A 22976-nucleotide genomic window follows, 5' to 3' on the forward strand; every position below is an offset into this window, starting at 1 on the left:
ATTTCCCATCTCCTGCTACTATTTTGGGTTGTTTTCCTACATGACCCTGATCCACTTCTTAATAAAATTGCCACCCCTCTAATCATAGAGGTCTGGAGAGAACACCCAATCAAATCAAACCCGGCAATTTTCAAGTAATCACGATTGCTCCAGGGTACATGAGTTTCTTGCAGGCACAGTACCTTTAGCCGTAGGGCCTGAACAACTCTCTAAAACAGGGCCCTTTTCTTGCCATCATTCAGCCAGCAAATATTCCAGGAACCTATACAAATTTTACCCTGCACCATTTGCTCTAAAAAAAAATAAAACCTGAGCTAACTAATAGATACAAAACAATATCAAGCACCCCTCCGGAAAATGAGAGCATCCTAATAGTGACCATAATAAATGAAAAGCCATGATTAAACTGTAAATGTAAGCTTTTTTTTATTTTTTCCGAACCCCCATCCCCTCTCCCCATCCCCCCAGCAACCCTCCCCCCCAACCCTTGAACCCTCCCAAGAGCAACCCCCTTACCTCACCACCCCCCAGACATGGCAACAGGACATAGGTCCTTGTGATGGTGGGGATGGTTAAAACATAACCCCCCCCCCCCCCCCCCCCCCCTGGTGTCATTGCCAAAGCGAAAATACCAATGGGGGATATGCCCATGGGGAACCAAAAAAGATGGAAAGTACATAAACAAAAAAACTTTCCGTCCACAAGAGAGCAATACCCCCTAAAAAAAACCCAAAGATTTCCAAAAAGAAAAAGGGGCAATAACAAGCGAATCTTTACAGCCTTACAGCCTAAAGTGAATCCAAAAACTCTGTAGCCTGAAATTCAGAGACAAAGAATCTGGTCTGGCCTTGATGAATAACTTTAAGTTTGGAGAAGAAAAGCAAGAATACTTGAGCTCCCTTGGACTGAAGGGGTACTATTAATTACCGGAGCTGCCACCTCCGTTCTACAGTAGCTGGACATAGGTCAGGCCTGACAAAGAACTCACAGCCCTTGCCGGCCCGCCTCCTATCCTGCCTTGCCAAATCATAAATCTTTTCCCTGGCTAAAAAACTGCTCAAACAAATTAGAATAGCACGAGGCCTATTGTCCGTTTGACCAGAGCGTTGCTTCATCTGAAACGGAAAACGATGTGCTCTCTGAACTTCGAGTTGCCAGTCCCACTGTTTGACATTCGGGAATGCTTCCGTGAACAATTCAACAACAAAATGTCCGACCCTTCAATCCCTTCCGGGACTCCCAAAACTCTCAGATTGTTCCTCCGGGCTCTGTTTTCACACTCCCTGAGTTCGAGCACTCTCCTACCGGGTCTCTTCATGGTGTGCCATAATTGTCTGGTAGATTATCGTAAGTGTCATCTCGCCTGAGGGCGGATTAGAACAGTTTGCAACTTGATTGGTAACATTACCTTCCGAGCCATACTGCGTAGAAAATGAATAATCCCAGACTAAGGCACCAGTTTTCGAGCAAGAGGCCAAGGGTCCCTGATCCTTGGGTGCCTTCCGGACTGTACAAAGTCCATTAGATATTGCTTCCAAATTTAGAACCTCATTAATTCGCCAGTTGCCCATCTCGCTGTCATCATCATCTGTCCAATATTTATCCAGGCCACCGTCATCCTCAGAAGACCCAGTGTGGTCTGATAAGAAGTAGAATTTATCGCCATCTGTGTCTCTATCAAGATTTAACAGACCATTCTGTAAGGGTACTTGGAGTATGTTCCCACATGTAGTCTTAGTTTGCTGCTGGGGGGCACCGTGGTCTTTTGGGTGGGGGGATTAACTGCAGTTTCTGTATCTATCACTGGTCCAGGCAAAACTACAACTACCAGCAGCCCACTGGGCTGAGCCATAAGATTCGCCTGTGCTTCAATATTGGATCGCTCCTCGCCCCCCCAACCTCCAAGCCACCTGCCCTGTCCAAAAGATCTCCCTCGACTGCAGCCGAGGCCATTAACCCCAAAGAAGGTGAAGAAAAAGCGCTGTCAGCCTTACCAATAAGAGAAGATGAGGAAGCTTTGGGAGACAAGGCTGGCAGCTGGCTACGTTTGATGTTGTTTGAATTCTTTGGCGTTTTGTTCTTGTCTGCCTTAGGTTCAAACATCGCCAGGAGGGTCTGCCTAATTTTCGCCGTTGTTGGAGCCAAGGTTTCCGCTGGCGTCCGTAGGCTCCCCTCCGCATTCTCACCTGACGTCTGAGCTCCTGGGGATTGCACCGCCATGGTTCCTGACTTGGCGGAGCTCCGAGGTGCCGTGACACGTCCCGTGGAAGTAACATTCTTCCCCTGTCCTTTCGGTGGCATACCTGGGCATAGGGAGCACAACAGCCGAGACGCTGAGATGCACCAGGAACTGCCGGTGGTGGATCGCTTCTGTGGAGAAAGGATCCAGCAGGTAAGGTGGCTTCGATACACGAGAGGCCACCGGAGCATTTCTCGCGTGTCCCTTTCCACTGCAAATATCGCAAGTATCGCCAGAAGGTTTCCAAAGTAAATCAAAAAAACCCATATGCCTTCAGAAAATCCTTGAGACTGCTTGGTTTGGCACGTCGACCGGAGAAGAGAGCATTTGAACCTGCTCACTCAGCCGAGTGACCGGCCGCCATCTTGCCCAGTCAGCTGCCATGGACCCCTCTGAAGCTCCAGTTGTTCAAAGTGCGTCATACCTTGGGGTCAAAATTACTGCCGTAGTCGATAACATTCCAGACCTGAATATCTTGCCTGTTATCGACTCTGTCAATTCTACTTTGGTAAGATTAGACAATTTGCATTTGTGTCTGTATGGTAGGGGTAATGTTCTTAAAATGTTGGTCTTACCAAAGCTTTTATATCTATTTAGAACAATCCCACTTGAATTTTCCCAATCAAGTCTTGCTCGTGCCGAAAGGAGCTGCAATAGATTTCTCTAGGGGTATCATCAACCTCGAAGAGCAGCTAAGTCGATGCATCTTCCGCGTGATCGGGGGTGGCTGGTTGGTGCCAAATCTGGTGCTTTATTGTTGGTCAGATCTCCTTCAGCATTTTGCTTTACCATTGTTTGGGGACAGGGCGGTGTTGCCGCCATTCTGCAGACCCTCTATCTTTGAAATAGGATTAGGGGAAGATGCCAAGGGGATAATTTTTGCGGGTTCTCTAACCCAGTTATTATAAGAAGTCCAAGTTTAAGGTCACCATAGCAATGTTTTCAGTTTGGTGTTAGATCTGGCGCAAATGGTTGATTCCTAATATTAACTATTACACACCTTTTACCACTGCTAGACTTTTACCCTCCATTTTTCAAGATCAGACTACATTTAGGTGGATGTCACAGGGAATAATGTATTTGAGCAATCTAGGGTGTGAAGGGAAAATGGCCTCCTTTTTATTTTTAAAGGATACGTTTTCTCTCAATATGCACGAGTTTTTTAAATACTTGCAGATTTGAAGCTATGTAGATAAATTGAAGGTCCCAGCTATTATTTTGTTTGATAGGAATTCACTTATGGAATTGATTTTGAGGCGGTCAAGAATTGGGGTAGTATATCAGTATTTGCTCTGTGGTCTCCCTGACGATCTCTCTTCTCAAAACGCTAAGTGGAAGGTAAAGCTGGGTAAGACAGGGTTGGATATCTCCCAGGCCCTAGAATTATCAAGCAGTGTGCCAATATCAAGAAGCTTAAGCTCTCAATGATACATGACATTATTTGATCTTTATTATACCCCGGCCAAAATTTCTGAATGGGGAGGTAGAGGGGGCCATTGCTGTCCGAGATGCGGTCTGGCAGCTGCCAATGACGTACATATGTTTTTTGCTTGCTCTAAACTTGGCACATTTCTCCAGGATGTAGAATTATTTATTAACTCCAGCTTTAATATTCCGGTTGTTCTATCACCAGAGCTTGTTGTATTTGGCTGTGAGAGTAATTGTCTGTTGGAGAGAACAAGACATGCGCCCGCCCTCCTGTTTATTGCTCCTGCGGCTTTCTATAACTTCAGCATGGATTAGTCCTGACAACCCCACTTTTGTAAATTGGAGAGCGAGGATTTTGGATTTTGGCTCTCTACAACTTAGAGTCAGCAATTCTTCAGACGTGGGGTAGAAGGAGGTGGGAACTGGGTCAGAATATCTGGGCTCCCCTGGAGGAGTGGCTCAGAGACTAGATAATGGATTGCACTGTTTTATGTTATTTTATGTTTGTTTATCCTTGGTTGTGCTAAGGTGTTTTACATGCTGCTCTCTCTCTCCCCTTCTCTTTTGTTGGCATGAAGTCTACTTTACAAAATTCTGTAAATGTACACTGTGTTGCCATGATTTATTTTGCTGATCCATATGTTGATGTTTTTTCAACCTGAATAATAAAAAATTTAAAAAAAGGAAATTCTGTCCTGTTGCTGGAGAGTGCATACGGAAATCATTCCCTGCCTGGAGAACTTGTACTTGATGTTTTAGAACTAGATCTTGCCTTTTGTGCCTGAAAGAAGAGCTGTGGAAAGCCTACTGCAACTGGGACCTGTGGACTGCATCCTGAAGATCCGGTGATGAACAGCTGATGATTTGTTTTTAAAGGCAAATATGCCCAAGAATAAGTAAAGCCCATTTGAATATTCAAAAATGTTCACTCCTAGAGTGCCGGAACAGCATGCCAAGTGTAGGCAGTAAAGATACAGGTTCATCTTAATATTTTTCGTACTCATGAGTTTTTAGAGGGAATTTTGAGGCTACAACAGGTATGCTCCTTCTTTGACTTTGTGCTCCACTGAAAATGTTCCACTTCCTGAAAAACCTGTTGTTGGAAGGTAAAGTCATTCCGCAGTTAAAAACATCAGTCTTTACCTCACAATTGTCACAAGTCAGACAAAAAAGGCTGCCTACTTCCCAGTCAATTGCGTGGTAAACTGACACTTTTCTCATTTTTTGTATCTTCAGCAGGCTAGCACTGCCGGCCTATTTCTAATGCCTTTTCTAAGGGACGGATTTTATTTTTATTTTAGAATAACTTTTTCATCTCCATATACAATTCCCTTCACTCTTTTATTGCTGTAGCTAAATTTATTCAAACTCTTCAAATTCTATAACTCCTAACACTGTTACTGTTTGGCTTACTATAACTAAAAGTTGCACATAAAGCACTTGCGTATTCTCTAAAGACCGCTTTAATGCTTGTTTTAATGCTTGTTTTTGTGCAAAGCTCCTGTAGTAGAGCCGGGTACTATTGACAGCAGCCAATTCTCTTTTGTAAGGCAAATTGCATAGGCCTAAAGTGAGCTCTGTTGGCTCACTTCAAAACGGGTGCCTTTTTCGCCCATATCCTAACAACACTCACATTCACTACAAGAGAATTGCTGTAGTATACCTAACTTGTAGCCTAGGTTGCAGAAAGCTTGCTCTTTATATGGAGGAAAAGAGAGAAGGACCCGAACACCAAAGGAAAAGGGTACCAGAAAAGACGTTGGTCAACGAAAGCCTATAAATCTATGTAAACAACTTTTATTAGTTGAGTATATATTTTTTTAGAAATATAAAAATTGATCTGTACTAGATTTAGTAGTTCTATCCAGGATTAAGAACCATTTTCCTGCCTGCTCTCCCATTTTTATTGCTGCTGTGTTGTAATAGCATTAGCCCTTGTGTGTGTTTGAATTCATTTGTCTATATTGTTTTCTAATGAATTCTGATTAATATTGTGAATTTTTATGTATGTCGTTTTTAAAAGGAAAACATTTTTTTAAATTGTAATGTGCATATATATGTATGCAATAAATGTGCATTTCTAATTCAGATTAGATTTTGCTAATTGCTTTCTTTGTGCCTGTGTCGTTTTCCTCACATTGGTGACAGAGGTTCCTAGTGTGAGTGTGGATCTATGTATGTGAATTTACCCAAAGGTTTTTTTTATGACTAAGGTCTTTATATGGAGGACCAAAATGATGTACACTAAGTAAAGAGTCCTGACAAACTCCAGTTGACTGACACAGGCACAAATGATAACCCATATGCACTCTTTTGTGGTTTGTGGGCGAGCAGTTTGTCAGAGGGTACTGCTAAGCATTTATTGCACATACAAAAGACAGTAAGTGGGACACACACTCAAAGAAATCTGACACCATTTTATAAAAATAATAGATTTCTATATGAATTTAGATACCAAAATCATAGGAATCACGAAAGTATTTTTTGAGTAATGAATTTTTACAGGTTTCAAAAGTTCACACACTGCAATTTCTGGAGCTGTTACATTATCCTATGGGGAAAACATACACTGCATTCGGGCATGTGTCAGCAACTTATTGACTTTTCTCCTGGACTTAAGGTGAGCATGATACAAGTTCCAAGGCTACACCAACAGGTAACCTCGAGCGGCACTGGGGGGGCCAGGTGCAGAGGTGTGTTTCAGGGTTGGGTGCCCCGTCCACTTCAATGGGGAACAGTTCAGTTGAAAGGAGGCTGCACGCTCGGACTGCGGGACCAGTCCGGGAAAACCTACAGGGGGCTCAGTCCTTGAGATTCTCAGGCATGTAGGGACACCGCTGGTCCACTTCTGCTCGGGTTGTAGGATTCAGATGCAGTGCTGTCTTTAGGCGTCTGTTCCATACTGCAGGAGACTTTTTCGATTGATGGGGCCTGCACAAAGAGGCTGTAGGCAGCAATTAGGAGTCCAGTCTAGGAAAACCCAAGGCTTGGCCCAGCCTTTGATGGCCTCAGTACCCCATTGACTTTGTCACCTCCCTCATATCCGGGCTGTGGGGTGCAGGTGCAAAGGCAATTAGAGGTGTCGAAGGGCAGCGGTTGGAGGCTCACTCTTTGTCTTAGTTCCGTAGAAAAGGGGCAAACCGGACAGCTGGGGCATTCTCCCTGTGGGTTTCCCAGTCGCTGAAGTTCCTCGACTTACAGGTCGTTCTTCCTCAGTGTTGGTGTCCGGGCTGGACACAACAAGCCTTGGTTGCTGCAAGGAGTCTGGTGCCTCAGGTATTGGTGCTGTGCTGCTCAGGTCGGTTTTGGCTTCCCCACACTTGGAGGGAGGATATATCAGACCTGTGGGATAATGAAGGAAGTGTCAAGGACAGGGTGGGGTCAAGGGATAATCAGATTCATTCAGTGACAAGTATTAATCTCAATTTGGAGACTTAGTACATGTGAACACTGTTTGTGGCTGAGCGCGGTGTATTTCAACACTACAGACTTTTTCCGGCTATCTTCTGAACTCGTCTCAGGGGCCTCTGTCAAATAAACACGATTGACGCACCCTCCTGATATTCTTGAAAATATTGGCGCAATAAAATGTAACGAATCACTCCAGCAAGCCTAGCGGTAGATGCCTCAAGAATCCTTCATTGATCAGAGGCGTATCTGATTTGTTCTTAGCAAATTTGAACTGAATAGCATCAGTTATCGGAGTACTCGCAAAAATAGATCCGCTCTTTCTGCAACAGAATTAAAAAATAGTGGTGACGGGATAAACAACCGCTAAGGATCTTGGTCTCTATTTACCAGAAGCTCTGAGGAACTTCAGAACCTATAGGAGGTTGCCCACCCACAACTCCTTTGTCCTGAAGAAGACCCGCCTCGTAAGGACTACTTTCCTACCTATAATCCGGGTCGAAACGTTGACTACACAACTACGACCAATCTCCTACCCCAAGCAAGACCTTAACGGCTGAAGCGGAGTTTGGTTTTGTGCATCAGTCATATGTTGGACTCTCTAAGAGCCTTATGTTGTGGCCTTTTGGCTAAAGGGACCACATGTCCTAAGTCTCCAAATTGAGATTAATACTTGTCACTGAATGAATCTGATTATCCCTTGACCCCACCCTGTCCTTGACACTTCCTTCACTTCCCCCCTCCCCGTTGTGAATGTGGGCACGTACATTTATCACAAATTTGTCATGTGTATAATCAAATATAATATGAACTCTAACCAGTAAAAGGTAATCATGCAAATCTGAATAAAACTTTTTTGCATTTACTAGCTTTGCTCCTTGAATTAATCAAGTGTTATTGATATAAGTTTGCAATATTTTGTTTTTTGTCTGGGGCCCCATCCCTTTGTAACGATAATTACCCAGGTCCCTTTGACTTTAGTGGGTTTAACCTTGTTTTCCATAATCTGTGGGATAATGGTGACCTCTTTCTGGGTTGCTGGAGCACTGGTAGATCCAGTAGGTTGCAGCACAGTGAACTGTACCTAGCTTCTTTGGTATCTGCAAGGGAGTAGCTCCACTGTTCAAAGGGAGTTCTCTGGTGGTTTATGAATCACTGACAGCAGCAGGAAGAGTCAGTTTCTCCAGGAGGGTCGAGTACAGTAGGCAGGCTGGCATGGTTGGCGCCAATAAAGTTGTTGCTCCTCTGTTCTTGGGTAAAGAATCTTCTTTGTCCACTCCTTCTTTGTGTCCCTCGAATCTGAAATCCTGGCATCAGGGGTGCTACCTAAATACTGTATTTACAGGGAGTGTCAGGTAGTAGCCAATTGGCTACCTACCTTTAGGGTCACTACACCCTCTATATGACCACTTCTTGTGGAAAGGTGACATGACCCTGACCCAGAGGAAATCATTCCACCAAAAACCAAGATGGTGGAATTCTTCTTATAGTATTTAGTCTAGGTAGCCCACCTTAGGGATGGTACTAGCCTGAGGGTGAACACACCTCCTGTCTAGATACCCCAAACAAATAGGCCTCCTTTTTAGGGAGAGGCTCCAACAACCGCTGAGGAAGAAGAAAAGGAGTGACCTGGACAGAACCAGACAGCCAAGTCCTAACCCGCAGCAAATCCAAAGAAAGACCAGGACCAAGCTCAACAACTCGCTAATAGTAAACCTTACAGACATAACACTCACAAAGGATCAACAGAAGGTACTGGACAAAGGCCTAGGCTTCGTACCTACACCACCCCTAGACCAGTTCAAACTACAATGCGAACTGGCAGAATTCTGCCGTAAAGTAAAACTCAAAGCCTTCTTCAAAGAAAAAGAGATCAACTCCTCAAAGTGCGACACCAACCTAAAGAGCAAATCCACCTTCTGCCCACCAACCCATCTAGTACCAGTGGAAATAGAAGCCTTTGAACATGCTCTGTTCAATGAAGTGAAAATACTGAAAGAACCCTCAAATAAGCCCTTCATGAACATAACCAAGAAGGAACGCCAGGCTATTGAGGAACTGCAAAAACAAGAAGGTCTAATCATAAAACCGGCAGATAAAGTTGGGGGTATTGTCTTACTAATCAAGGACAACTATAATGAGCAGTGTACAGCTCTCCTGTCAGACCAAAAGTTCTAGAAAATCCTGAATATGGACCCTACACCAAGACTACAAAGGACCATCAAACTGATGACAGATGAAGCAAAGACCAATCAATGGATCAATAAAAATGAGTCAGACTTTCTCAAAACCAAATCTCCTCATACACCTTATTTCTGTTCACTACCCAAAATACACAAGAACAGAAAGCCACCACCAGGACGACAAATAGTTTCCGGCATAGGCTCAGTACTCGAGCCACTATCTCAATTTGCGGACCATTACTTAAGCCCTCTGCTGTAAAAAACACGACCTTACCTGAAAGATACCCATGACCTACTCAACCAACTGAAGGAGCTGACCTTCGAGGAGGGAACTATGTGCCTGGTAGGACATGATGTGGAAAGTCTTTATACAAGTCTGCCACAACAAAGAATATTACACACGGTTGAAGACATCCTTTTCACACAAGAATGGGAGAACAACACCCCAAGGCATTTCTTTTTGGAGTGTTGCTGCCTAGCTTTCACTGAGAACTTTTTTAATACAATGGAACCCTCTATCTACAATCCCACTGCACTTCTATGGGGAGTACATTTGCTCCCAGCATAGCAAGGCTATACATGAACAAATTTGAAACAACACACATCCTCAACAATACAAATCCTTACAGAACCAAGATACTCTTCTGGAAACGTTATACCGACGATGTCATCATGATCTTGACCTTGCCAGGTAGGTCGCTCCCCCGGCTGCAGCTCCACCAGCGCCTGTGCCTTGCATCCTGATCTTGCTGCCCATTCCTGGGTGCTGTTTTCCTTGCCCCCTGTGCCCACTGCTCTCTTCCCGCCGCTGCTGCCCATGCAGCCCGCCCCAGCGCCCATTTGATCCCCTGCCTCCCGCCTCCCAGCTGCTTCTCCCTCCCAGCTCCCCCTTTAAATGGCGGCAGCTGCGCGGTGAGGAGAGCGACCTTTGACTTCGCCAGGTAGGTCACTACCCCCCCCGCTGCAGCTCCACCAGCGCCTGTGCCCTGCATCCTGGTCTTGCTGCCCATTCCTGGGTGCTGTTTTCCTCGCCCCCCATGCCCACTGCTCTCTTCCTACCGCTGCTGCCACTGCGGCCCGCCCCCCGTGCCCATTCGATCCCCTGCCTCCCGTCTCCCAGCTCCTCCTCCCTCCCAGCTCCCCCTTTAAATGGCGGCAGCTGTGCGGCCGTGCCGCTGGCATGCCTAAGGCAAGCCCGTCTGCGCCCGTCCTTACCTGGACTGCGCCTAGCGTCAGAACCCTTGGACCCCGCGAATGCCACAACATCAGACTCCACTACGATGCCAGCAGCCTCCACGCACTCAACGGTGGGCAAAACCACACCTGCTTCCAGGCCACCTCGAAACGGACCCACGGACCCTTCTACTGCCGCACCTGCAGGTTTATCTGTGACAGAACCACCAAACCACCAAGGACTGGACCCAACCACCTTCGCTGCATACTCCTCAACACCCTCTCCGCCCGCAAAAACGCCTTCGAGCTCTGAGATCTGCTCGACACCTCCGCCCCAGACTTTGCCTTCCTGACCGAGACCTGGTGGAACGACTCCTCGGTGCCCAACATCACCATAGCCATCCGGGACGGCTAAAAAATCACCCGCAGGGATCGTGCCAACGGAACCGGAGGAGGAATAGCCATCGTCCACAAGTCCACCCTCAAGGTCGCCAACCATGCAGATGACACCCTCAACACTGCCAAACAACTGCACTTCCAGATCCACACCGACACGAACACCACCCTCAGAGAAACACTCATCTACAGACCCCCCGGACCCTAGGCTCAGTTCAGCGACTCCATCGCCGACCTCACCAGTATCCACGCACTCGCTTCCACGGACTACATCCTCCTCGGGACCTGAACTTCCACCTCGAGAACAACAACGACGCCAACTCCACCACCCTGATCGCCAACCTCGGCCTGAAACAACTCATCACCGCACCCACCCACGGCGCCGTCCACACGCTGGACCCCGTCTTCTCCACAGGCACCCACGTCGCCTTCGACCACACCACCGAACTCCACTCGACTGACCACCGCTGCATTCATTTCACCTTCAAGAAACCAACCACGCACCACGGCACCCAACAGCTGCCTCGCCGCTGCTGGAGCAAAGTCACTGAAGACCGGCTGATCACCACCCTCGCCCAGAACCCACCCACCGACCCCACCAACCCAGACGCCGCAGCCCGAACATCAGACAGTGGATCGACGACTGCGCCAACACCCTCGCCCTGCTCAAGAAACCCTCCAACAGCCACGCCAGCAAGAGAGCCACCTGGTTCACCGACGAGCTCCAGACCTCCAAACGTGCATGTCAGAAACTGGAGAAAACATGGCTCCACGAATGCACACCGGACAACCACGCAGCCCACAAGGACGCCACCAGCAGACATCACCACCTCATCAGATTAGCCAAGAGATCCTCCTTCAAAGACCGCTTGGACAAAAACTCACACAACAGCAAAGAGCTCTTCAGCATCGTAAAGGAACTCTCCAACCCCAGCGCCAACGACATCCTACCCTCACAAGAACTGTGTGACTCACTAGCCATCTTCTTCCACTGCAAGATCGCTGACATCCACGACAGCTTCAACACCGCAACTGCCCCGACTACGCCAGACTCCACCTCCCCTGTGAACACCACCAGCACCATCCGCCTGACCTCCTGGTCTAACGTCAATGACGACGAGACACGCAAGGTCATAAACTCGATCCACTCAGGATCTCCGTCAGACACGTGCCCACACCATGAATTCAACAAAGCAGACGCAGCCATCGCACCCCAACTACGGAAGGTCGTCAACATTTCCTTTGAAACAGCGACATTTCCGGAAAGCTGGAAGCACGCCGAAATCAACGCCCTCCTCAAGAAGCCCAAGGCGGACCCCAAGGACCTCAAGAACTTCCGGCCCATCTCCCTGCTCCGGGTAAAATGTAATTGAGAAAATCATTAACAGGCAATTGGCCCACCACCTGGAAGACAACAACATCTTGGACCCGTCCCAGTCCGGATTCAGACGAAACCACAGCACCGAGACAGCCCTCATCGCCACCACAGACGACATCAGGTGCCAACTAGACAATGGCAAAACATCACCCCTTCTTCTCCTGGACCTGTCGGCCGCCTTCGACACGGTCTGCCATTGCATTCTAAAGACACGCCTCCTAGAAGCTGGAATCCAAGAGAAGGCCCTCGAGTGGACCACGTCCTTCCTCTCCGGCAGAACCCAGAGCGTCCCCCTCCCACCCTTCCGATCCGAAGCCACAGACATCATCTGCAGCGTCCCCCAGGGCTCATCCCTCAGCCCTACGCTGTTCAACATCTACATGGCCCCCCACGCACAAGTGGCTCACCAGCACATCCTCAACATCATCTCCTGCACCGACGACACCCAGCTCATCCTCTCCCTCACCAAGAACCCACACACTGCAAAAACCAACCTCCATGAGGGAATGAAGGCCGTCGCCGACTGGAAGAGGAGCAACCATCTGAAGCTGAACTCGGACAAGACAGAGGTACTCATCCTCTGACCCACCACCTCACCCTGGGACGACGCCTGGTGGCCGACCACACTGGGAACAGCACCAACACCCACCGACCATGCACGCAACCTAGGATTCATCCTCTACTACTCCCTCTCCATGGCTAAGCAGGTCAACACTGTCTCCTCCTCCTGCTACAACACCCTCCGCATGCTCTGCAGGATCTATAAGTGGATCCCGACCGAAACAAGAAGAACGGTGACACAGGCCCTCGTCAGCAGCAGACTGGACTAAGGTAACGCACTCTACGCAGTAATCCCAGCCAAACACCTACGACGACTACAATGCATCCAAAACGCCTCCGCCTGACTGATCGTCAACGTCCCCCGCCGCAGCCACATCACCTCCCACCAGAGAGCCATACACTGGCTCCCAGTCGACAAGAGGATCACCTTTAAGCTCCTCACCCACGCACACAAAGCACTCCACAACGCCGGACCAGCCTCCCTTAACAGCAGACTCAGCTTCTACACCCCCACCCGCCAGCTCCGCTCCGCCAGCCTCGCCCTCGCGACTGTTCCCCGCATCCAACGAACAACCTCCGGCGGCAGAACCTTCTCCTACCTCACCACCAAGACCTGTATCACCCTCCCTACCCACATATGGCAGACCCAAGACCCACTCGCCTTCAGAAGACTCCTCAAGACCTGGCTCTTCGAGCAGTAGCAGCACTCCCCCGCCCCCTCCCCTCAGCGCCTTGAGACCCTCACGGGTAAGTAGCGTGCTCTACAAGTACCCTGATTGATTGATTGATCTGGAACGACACCCCAGGCAGCCTACCAGAATTCCACAGTTGGATTAACACCAAAGATTAATTTTTCCAATTCATGTATTTTTAGGCATTTTTATGATTTATTTAGGATTTTAAATACACTTGGCCACTACTCTGAATCTTGACGGTTATTTTCAGATTCCCCCGTTCCCCGTCCTGATGAAGACCTGTAGCAGAGGATCCCACTAACCCCTTTTGCGCCAGGGTCGAAACGTTGACAAACCCCCAAATAGGCCTACACCCCACCGTGATCCCTATACTAAACTCACAGATGTGGCTACACTGTGACAACAAATTAACTGTATTGAATGTATAGGGGTAGGCTGGAAGTTCAAAAAGGGAAACCGTTTTCTGTTTAGCATATCGCCCGGTCCCTTTTACAAAAATGTATTTGAACTCTTTTCCCCTTGTGGAATCCATTTCTTTCCTTCTACTTTCTTCACCAGAGCATAATTCTCTCACACCTGTTTCTTTTCTTCCGAATGACAACCGTTAAGTACATGTCCAGCTATATATCATACGCTTGAAACTCTCCTTCTGGAATTGAGAAGAATTGTTTGTTTTGCTTTTTTACTGTGTATAAATAAATGAAAATATAATTTATCAAATTGAGGTGTCCAATATCCTTATATTTCATGCGTCCTTGTTCTTGCATATTGGTTATACATATTTATCTATACAAAGTGATATGTTTAGATAAAAACTGTCTAGGACCTCTGTTTGTTTTACCGATCGATAACCAGGTCCTCTGATATATACTGGGTCACCCCATTAATTATAATGGTGCTTCAATACCCTCGGCATACTCTGAAAAACTTTCAGATGGATCCCATCCGAATACAGAAAAATGGTCATGCATGCCCTCATCAGTAGCAGACTGGACTACGGCAAAGTTCCTTACGCTAGAATCAACAAGAAACTGCTACGCAAATTCCAGACCATCCAGAAAGCTGCAGCCAGACTGATCCTAGACATCTTCAGTTGCAACCACGAAAACCTACACCTCCAAGATCTCCACTGGCTCCCCATCGAAAGAAGAATAACCTTCAAGCTCCTCACCCACGCATACAAGGCCCTCCACGTCGGACCAGCATACCTAAACAAGCACCTCTCCTTCCACGCACCCAAGAGACACCTCTGATCTGATGACCTCTCTCTGGCCACTATCCCACGCATCTACAAGTGGGAGGAAAGTCCTTCTCCTACAACACAGCCAAGGCCTGGAATGACTTCCCCCTCCATCTATAGCAAATTACTACACTGCCTCTGTTCAAGATGTACCTCAAGACCTGGGTCTTCGGATGACCCCAGTACTCAATGGTGCCTCCCCACCTCCCCCCAGCGCCTTTAGACCCTTACGGGTGAGTAGCTGTGCTTCACCATCCCCTGATTTATTTATTACCTTGAATTATTTATAGTTGTCATTTCTTCTTCCTCACCTTCCCTCCAACATTTATGTTAAAATTGATCGCCCTTTCCATATAAGTCTTCTGACTCTCACCCTACCCACTGCTGCTATCCTTTCCATCATTGTTTCATAGTTAACACATTTGTAAGAAAATGTTGAATCAGGTGTAGAATCTGGTAAATGGAGAATCCTCCATTACCTCCATAAGTTGCATTTCTTCAATCATGGGTATATTATGGAAGAGAACATTCGCTGGCAGATTCTATTCTACATTTGACATTTCCTGAAAAAACCTTCTCCTCATCAATAAACATTAAATCGGGCTCTTAGATTCTATTGAGCTCAGTTTTATTCTTACCATTGATCTAGAGAAATATATGCAAACTTAAATACAAATAAATACAGTGAAAAAACCAAATTCCACATACTTCTTGCCACTAAAGAGTTCAGTTCTACAGCAACATTGATAAGGTGATTTCCACTCACAATAAATGATTACAAAACGACAGCCTGTTCAGTGTCTTATATTGATTTAATTTCTCGAGAAACATTTTGAAAAATAAGGTTTCTGGCATTGCCATAATACCAATTCTTCATCTAATTACCTAGAATCATCTACCATCTTTGTGAGCGTTTTCTCCATGGGGAAAGTTCAGCTATTAGCACCTTATGCTATTGATGCTGTATGTAACATTTAAAGATCTTCCTCAATAGGTGAGGTAATGTGGTTTCGCTCCCAGCATTTGCCCCATTGTAGCAGCTCTTTAGAATCTCCAGTCCCAAGACTTACACTGAGAAATGTACTCCCGACTCTATTCTTTAAATGAAATGAAGTTGTTATCGCAAGCCATCCAGAAACATTATGAAATATCATGTCACACTTTTAGGGCCCCATTATTGAAACTCAGGTGATCCTCCAGGTGCCTATGCCCCCACCCCCCAGAGTTACTGTGTACAGGTAACTGACAAGAATGGTCCTGATTCACCTGATAATTCCTCATTTTGTTCTAGAGTTTCACCCAAGGTTTTGACTGCTTCCAGCAGGTCAAAATTCTGGGTAAATCCAACGAGATTCTTAGTGTTGCATCAGATGTCATTATTCTGAGGGCACAGCTGGCTGTTGTTGCCAGTGAATAAAAAGGGACGTCGTAATGAGGTCCATACAGTTTCTTTTTTTTCATTAAACATTATGCAATGGTCTAGGCCTGCGTGTGCTGCATAGAAATCATCAATAGACTATGCCCATTCCTACCTGGTTTCGTTACCTTCCATATATTCACTCCTGTAGAACCCCGCCAGGTCGTCAGCCAGTTCTCCTGTGAAATTACTATGAAGTAAATATTCTCTTCCCGCCTCCAGACTGCTGTCCAGCTCCACCACCAAATACTCAGTCTTGACTTCTTCCCAAATTTTTGTTATGATTGGCGGAGAGGAGCCATCTCCTGTTGTCAGGGAAACTTCATATTTATCTCCTTCTGTATAGTTCAGTTTCTTGCTGTGAATGAGTATCAAGTTAGTGGCATTTTCACATCTGAAATGAACGGTGCTTTTCCCTTTGAATATATAAAGGTCACGAGAGTCTTTGACAAGATAGGGCTGAAGCTCCACTTCGTAGTGCCGTGGGATCAACGTCTTGGGAAGTCGATACTTGCTCCATGGACCATCTGGCGGTGGAGTCCAAGCCTCACTTGTTTGAGATCCTGAAGTCCTTGTGGTGCTTGTTGAAGTTGTGGTTGATGTAGAGACATTTCCAGGTGCAGGGTTTGAGGTCATGGCTGAGCCTATCACAGTAGGGACTGGAGTTGTTGTGGATGCTGCCCCAGCAGTAGGCACAGCGGGGCTGTCAGAAGGAGGGATGGAGTTGGCATTTTTGGCCTTCTCCTGGGCATACACGACTGACAGCGCAATGACGGTGGCCACCGCGGCTACAGCAAACACACCTCCCACCACGGCTAGCGGCTTACTGATGTAGAAGCCTTTTGCCATCTTCGCAGTCAGTCTGAAGACACATGCAAATATATAAAAAAAGGAACTGCCACAGGGAGCTGATGCTTAATCCTTTTATATGCCTACAACACATTTGGAGAGGATCAAATTGGTACATTGTTCAGTTAAATATTAATCTGAGTGCAATAAAGCCCAAGGTTGCAGTTCTGTCAGCTCTTCTCTGTCGTTTTACAACTTCAGAAACTGCATTTTACTGATCATTTACCAGAATAAATGACATCGAGATGCGTGATCCTGCTTCCCCTCCAGGAGTGAATACTCAATTGATCTAAAGCTACCTTATGGAAAGCAATTAAAGCGTTTATTTAACCATGCATTAGTGTCCTGATTCTAATACTGAGTTTATTTTTCCACAGATTAGAACAATAAGCCTGAGTCTCCTGCCAAGGGTGGATTTATTAGCACAGATGTATATCCTCACTGAAGCCACCCATAAGCAGGGCACTGTTTTGTATTGCCACCAGGGGTGATGTGCCACCCTAGCCTGTTCGAGCAACACCAGCCTATGCACGTATGTGGATGATCTTTGACGCTGACCTCGGACGGCAGCAAAAGGGGTAGAAGAGACGTTTTAGGGCATGGGGTGATGTGTGTGTGAGTCTTGTATAGGGATTTTGCAGACAAATTTCGTGTTTATGTTTCATGCAATATCCATAAAAAATGTCTTACAGATAAAAACAGGATCTAACATATGAGAAATAGGAGGTCACAAAGGTTGTTTCCGTAATATTAGTGAGATGCTGCTGCGTTACCTTGCTGAAATCACAGGTTACTATTTCTGAATATTAGAATTTGTACGGGTGTGCATGTGCACTGTCAGTGACCTTGCCAAAGAAGGCATGGAAGAGCTGAAACTGGATCATAAATTCAAAGCTTTTCTGAACAGGGGCTCCCAAAAGAAGTTCGGCCCAGGGCCTCCAAATTGCTTATGATGTCCTTGAGGGGTAGTTGAATACACAAAAGCCCAATCCTAAACTAGCCAAATTGGCCTTTGAAGCAAAAAAACAAAAAAACGATGCAAGCCCTGGGGTGGCCCCTTAGCTGGAAGCAACAATGGCAGCCGAATCCAGCTTGAAAACTCAACCCTGATGAAGGGGCGGGAATACTACTGACCTCAATGCCACGTAAATTGTCACTAAAATAATACCCTAACCCAAAGCTGGGATTCAATGTAAGATAAGGTCAGAGACCATGAACAATGCATAGGAACAACTGTAAGTATGCACCCAAAAATGTGATGGTCAGGATGCAGACAGATATGGCAGACCAACTGGAGTGACTGAGAAGGGAAAAAAAGAGTTGGAAGCAAGATCATGTAGGCGTTTCTCATATCATAGGTGTCCCCAAATTGGGTAGAGCTCAAGACTTTACTGAAAACATGCTGTTCTCCATCTTTGGGCGCGAAGAACTGTCACCAATGTTTGTGATTGAGAGAGCACATCGCACATTGGGACCAAGAACGTTGCTGGATTTTCCACTATGACCAATTATGGCCCTACTTCTTAATTATAGAGACTTCAATGCCATATTGGCCCTGGCAAGAAGCATGTAGGATATTAACTATGAAGGGGCTAGATACGAATTCTATCCAGACCACACACTTGCAGTACAGGAAGAACACTTCAAATCCATTCCAGTGCAAACAAATCTTCAAGAAGTGAATATCAAACATGCAATGCTCTGTCCAGCATTGGCTCACATTCCAATTGGATAGAAAGGTGCATATTTTTGTGCATCTTGAGATAGTTGACATGGTTCTTAAAAAAGGAAGAAAACGACTAACAATACTTGCAGTGAGGATAGGGAAACATCAGATGAGATATTTAGTGATGTTTAATAATAAATCACCTTACTTGACAACCACATCTGAGACACTAGAGTGAGACTAGTTGCGTGGAACCCTCCAGCTAATGTTGGGTCAAGTGAGGTGTGAAACTCTGCTAGGAGTTTTGCTGGAGGAATTCCTGAGTGCATGGCAGAGACTTGAAGTGCATCATCGTATTTTTTTGTACCACGTCAGTTACAGTAGTGACATTTACTGGGTCAAGTGGATACTATTAATGGCCATTTTTGGTGGAGGACTACCGAGTTATAGTAAGAATAATACAGGGTACTGGCAATTTTGACCTACATGCTCAGTATCTGGTTGCCCCTAGGCGTAATCGCCTTTTGAAATGATATGTAAGAGAAGTAGGTATGGCAGGCTAAAGAATCAGGTGGGAGTGTGGATGGAAATGTCTGATGGAAAGTTTGAATTCAGTGTAAGTGGAGCGTGGGGGGGAGGGGAGTATTGTAAACCAAAAATTGAACCAAAACTTGAAGTATGTGATGTACATTAGACACTCCGGAGGCATTAACGAAAGAGACAACACTAGACTTGATGATACCTAGCACAAGTATGAAAGGTAACACTATTCCCCATCTGTCAGATTTATGATGTGGAAAGTGAGAGGTCTGGATGATCCAAGGAAAACCTAAAGTATTTAATTAATCTACTAGACAAAATATTGATGTTTTGCTTTTCAAAGAGACACATTTGTGGAGCAAGAAAAGCCTTAATGTAACTAAACACCAAGCAGCCAAGATATTTTGCAAACTATTCAAGGTACTCTAGGGGGGTGGCGACACTAATTAAAAAAGGCTTCATACAATCGGAGCAGGATCCAGAAAGTAATACCTGATTGCCCAGGGGCTTTTAAACAAAAGTAGGGTCAACCCAAAGAAAGTCACTGGGACCTGGGTATACAGTTTTGTAGTAAGAAGGGTCCCAGAACGGGAGGACAGATAAAAAAGTCAAAAGAGATTCAGAGATATCTGTAGAGTTAGAAGTACATTGTTATTTATTCACAGAGTACTCAACCACATATTTGGTATACATTGCATGAGAAATATCCATTGGTAAGTAATTGTGCCCAATGAGGGGAGGGTTGGAGATGGAGGGGGTGATGCGGTAGGAAGTGGTGTAGAATAGGGGACTTAGTGCAGGTCAAAAATACATTATTTACAGACAAACAACGTTTTTGGCTTCCCACGGGAGCCAAGCATGAGTACCACAAATGTTCGTATAATTTTACAAGCAATCAGGCTTCTGAGGTAAGCTGTGTAATTCCTGCTCGGGGTAGAAGCTGGTACTGGGGTAGTAGTCTACGTTTCGACCCTGACTGGTGTAGGGTAATTATTCCCTTACATACAGGTCTTCATCAGGACGGGAAAGGAGGGGTTGGGCAGAGTTCCTAGAGGGTGGCATAAAAACAAAAATTATAAAGGGTCCTTATGGGATCCCAGAGAAAACAGGGGATTATGGTATACAGAGGATCGTTACATGATTGCCAAGTTATTATGGACTAACACAGATAGACAGAACACCACATTGCTGGCTGGGGACGGACTTACTGCTTGCAGAAGGTTAAAAATAAATCAATAATCAGGCCGTCAGAAAACGTTTGTGAATACAAAGCACCCTTGCATGATTCAGGCATGATTCTAATGGACTGATCAACATCCTAGCTATATTGATTACCATCATTAAATGCTGGGGACTAAACACGCGAGCACTTACTGCTTAAGGAACTTAAAAATTAATAATCACTGATAGACAGAACACCAACAGCGCTGGCTGGGAACTAAATTGTATTCACAAACGTTTTCTGACAACCTGATTATTGATTTATTTTGAACCTTCTGCAAGCAGTAAGTCCGTCCCCAGCCAGCAATGTTGGTGTTCTGTCTATCTGTGTTAGTCCATAATAACTTGGCAATCATGTAACGATCCTCTGTATACCATAATCCTCTGTTTTCTCTGGGATCCCAAAAGGACCCTTTATGATTTTTGTTTTTATCCCACCCTCTAGGAACTCTGCCCAACCCCTACTTTCCCGTCCTGATGAAGACCCGTATGTAAGGGAATAATTATCCTACACCAGTCAGGGTCGAAACGTAGACTACTACCCCCCGTACCAGCTTCTACCCTGAGCTAGAATTACACAGCTTACCTCAGAAGCCTGGTTGCTTGTAAAATTATTCAAACATTTGTGATACTCGTGCTTGGCTCCCGTGGGAAGCCAAAAACTTTGTTTGTCTGTAAATAATGTATTTTTGACCTGCACTAAGTCCCCTATCCTACACCACTTCCTACCACATCACCCCCTCAATCTCCACCCCTCCCCTCATTGGGCACAATTACTTACCAATGGGTATTTCTCATGCAATGTATACCAAATATGTGGTTGAGTACTCTGTGAATAAATAACAATGTACTCCTAACTCTACAGATATCTCTGAATCTCTTTTGACTTTTTTGATCTGTTCTCCCGTTCTGGGACCCTTCTTACTACAGGGGCTATTATACAGCACACGTATTACTATTGTGAATACATATGGCCCAATCATGACTACTCTGGACACTTCAAACATGTGGTATCACAATCCAATACCAACAATGAAACCTAACATAGTACTATGGGTGGGAGTGATTTTAACCTCACATAACACTGCACTCTTAATAGTACTACGATTAGAGATAGGCAACATATTGGTGCAAGAAATACACTCTTATGACCCTATGCAGCAACAAGATTTGGTGGGCACCTGAAGATTCTGCGAAAGTACTAAACACGAGCACACATTTCACTTTGCAGTACATGGTTCGGGATGGACAGATAGTTTAAAATCTGGGCCCGCACACACTCGTACCATTTACTAGTTGCACTCTTGGTATGTATAGCCGGTATTATAGGACCGCAGCGGTTATGGAGATTTCAGCCCACAATTCTGTTAGATATGACTTTTACTGAAGAAATTAGACAAGCAATTGTATCCTATTTTGAGAATAATAAACACTCAGTGGAAGAATATGAAACAGTCTGGGAAGCGTCATCAGGGGACAATGCATTGCCAACAGGGACAGTATACTACATGATATTAGAAACAGACTTAACACGAGTTACAACTTAATGAGTAGGAATTACAATACACACTGGACAATTTTAAATGAAATTGCATTACAGTTAAAACAGAAGCTACAAGAGTTTAGTGATGAAGCCCACATAGAGACTCAATATTTTCAAAAATGTGCTACAGCCAAAACATTCCAGGAGAGAGAAAGACAGGACGCACATTGCCAAGATTTGTTAGGCCTAAGTAGGCAGCAGATCATATCACCACACTCACTTCCACTGATGCGACTCCATGATTTATGTCCACAGATGTTGTCACCTAGTTTTCTAACTATTATGAGTGCTTATACGACTCCACCTACACAAAAGGGGAGAGTGACACACAACAATATTGAGACTCAATTGAACTCAATTGACTCTGCGCCCCGATTACACTTGAGGGTATAACAGGTGCTATGAAAGACCTACGCAATGGAAAAGCCTGTGATAGCGATGGGCTGCTGGGGGAATTCCTCATTTACTACATTGATCTCCTATCTCCACATATGTTAAAAATGTATATGGAAGCAATTCCAAAAGAGATACTTCCTCCCACGGAGAGGCAGTTGTCATAACGATGCTTAAAGCAGGGAAACCCCTGCAAGATTGTAGCTCATGCAGGCCGCTATCGTTAATACACATTGATAAGACATTGACAAAAATACTGGTGGCAAGATTTGTGCCAGTATTGCATGAACTTGTCTTAACAGACCAACCTGGATTTATACTGGTGCGTTTTGCAGATGACAAACTATGTACTTTCTTTCCGAATATCCATCAACTAGACCATGCTAGTGTTACGGCGGGATTTTTGATCTCTTATCAGATCACTATAGATCTAGATCCCAACTCAGGTCGACTGAACCTTTGTTACCTGTCATAGAGTAAAAAGCAATCCACTACTAGGTTAATCAGTTTAAGACTTGCACAACTCTGAAGAACCACTTACTATGAATAAGTTTTAAAAGTTTTATAATAAAGCCAAAGATAACTGGAGATACAAACATCTCAATATAAGGTTCAAAAGATACACTGGCATTAGTACAAACATGAA

General features: G+C 45.4%; 1 protein-coding gene across 1 annotated transcript in view; it reads right to left on the reverse strand.

Moving 5' to 3' along the window:
* The window catches only part of LOC147733566 (aminopeptidase Ey-like), a 259251-nt gene extending 242239 nt beyond the window's left edge, over positions 1–17012 (reverse strand). Inside the window, exon 1 of the mRNA XM_086958152.1 lies at positions 16234–17012. Coding sequence (XP_086814278.1) covers positions 16234–16967 — 734 coding nt within the window. The 5' untranslated portion in view covers positions 16968–17012. The remainder of the gene's footprint in view (positions 1–16233) is intronic.
* Between the last annotated feature and the right edge of the window lie 5964 nt (positions 17013–22976).

The sequence above is a fragment of the Lissotriton vulgaris genome, chromosome 2_1, assembly GCF_964263255.1.
Source record: "Lissotriton vulgaris chromosome 2_1, aLisVul1.2, whole genome shotgun sequence".
Taxonomy (NCBI): Eukaryota; Metazoa; Chordata; class Amphibia; order Caudata; family Salamandridae; genus Lissotriton; species Lissotriton vulgaris.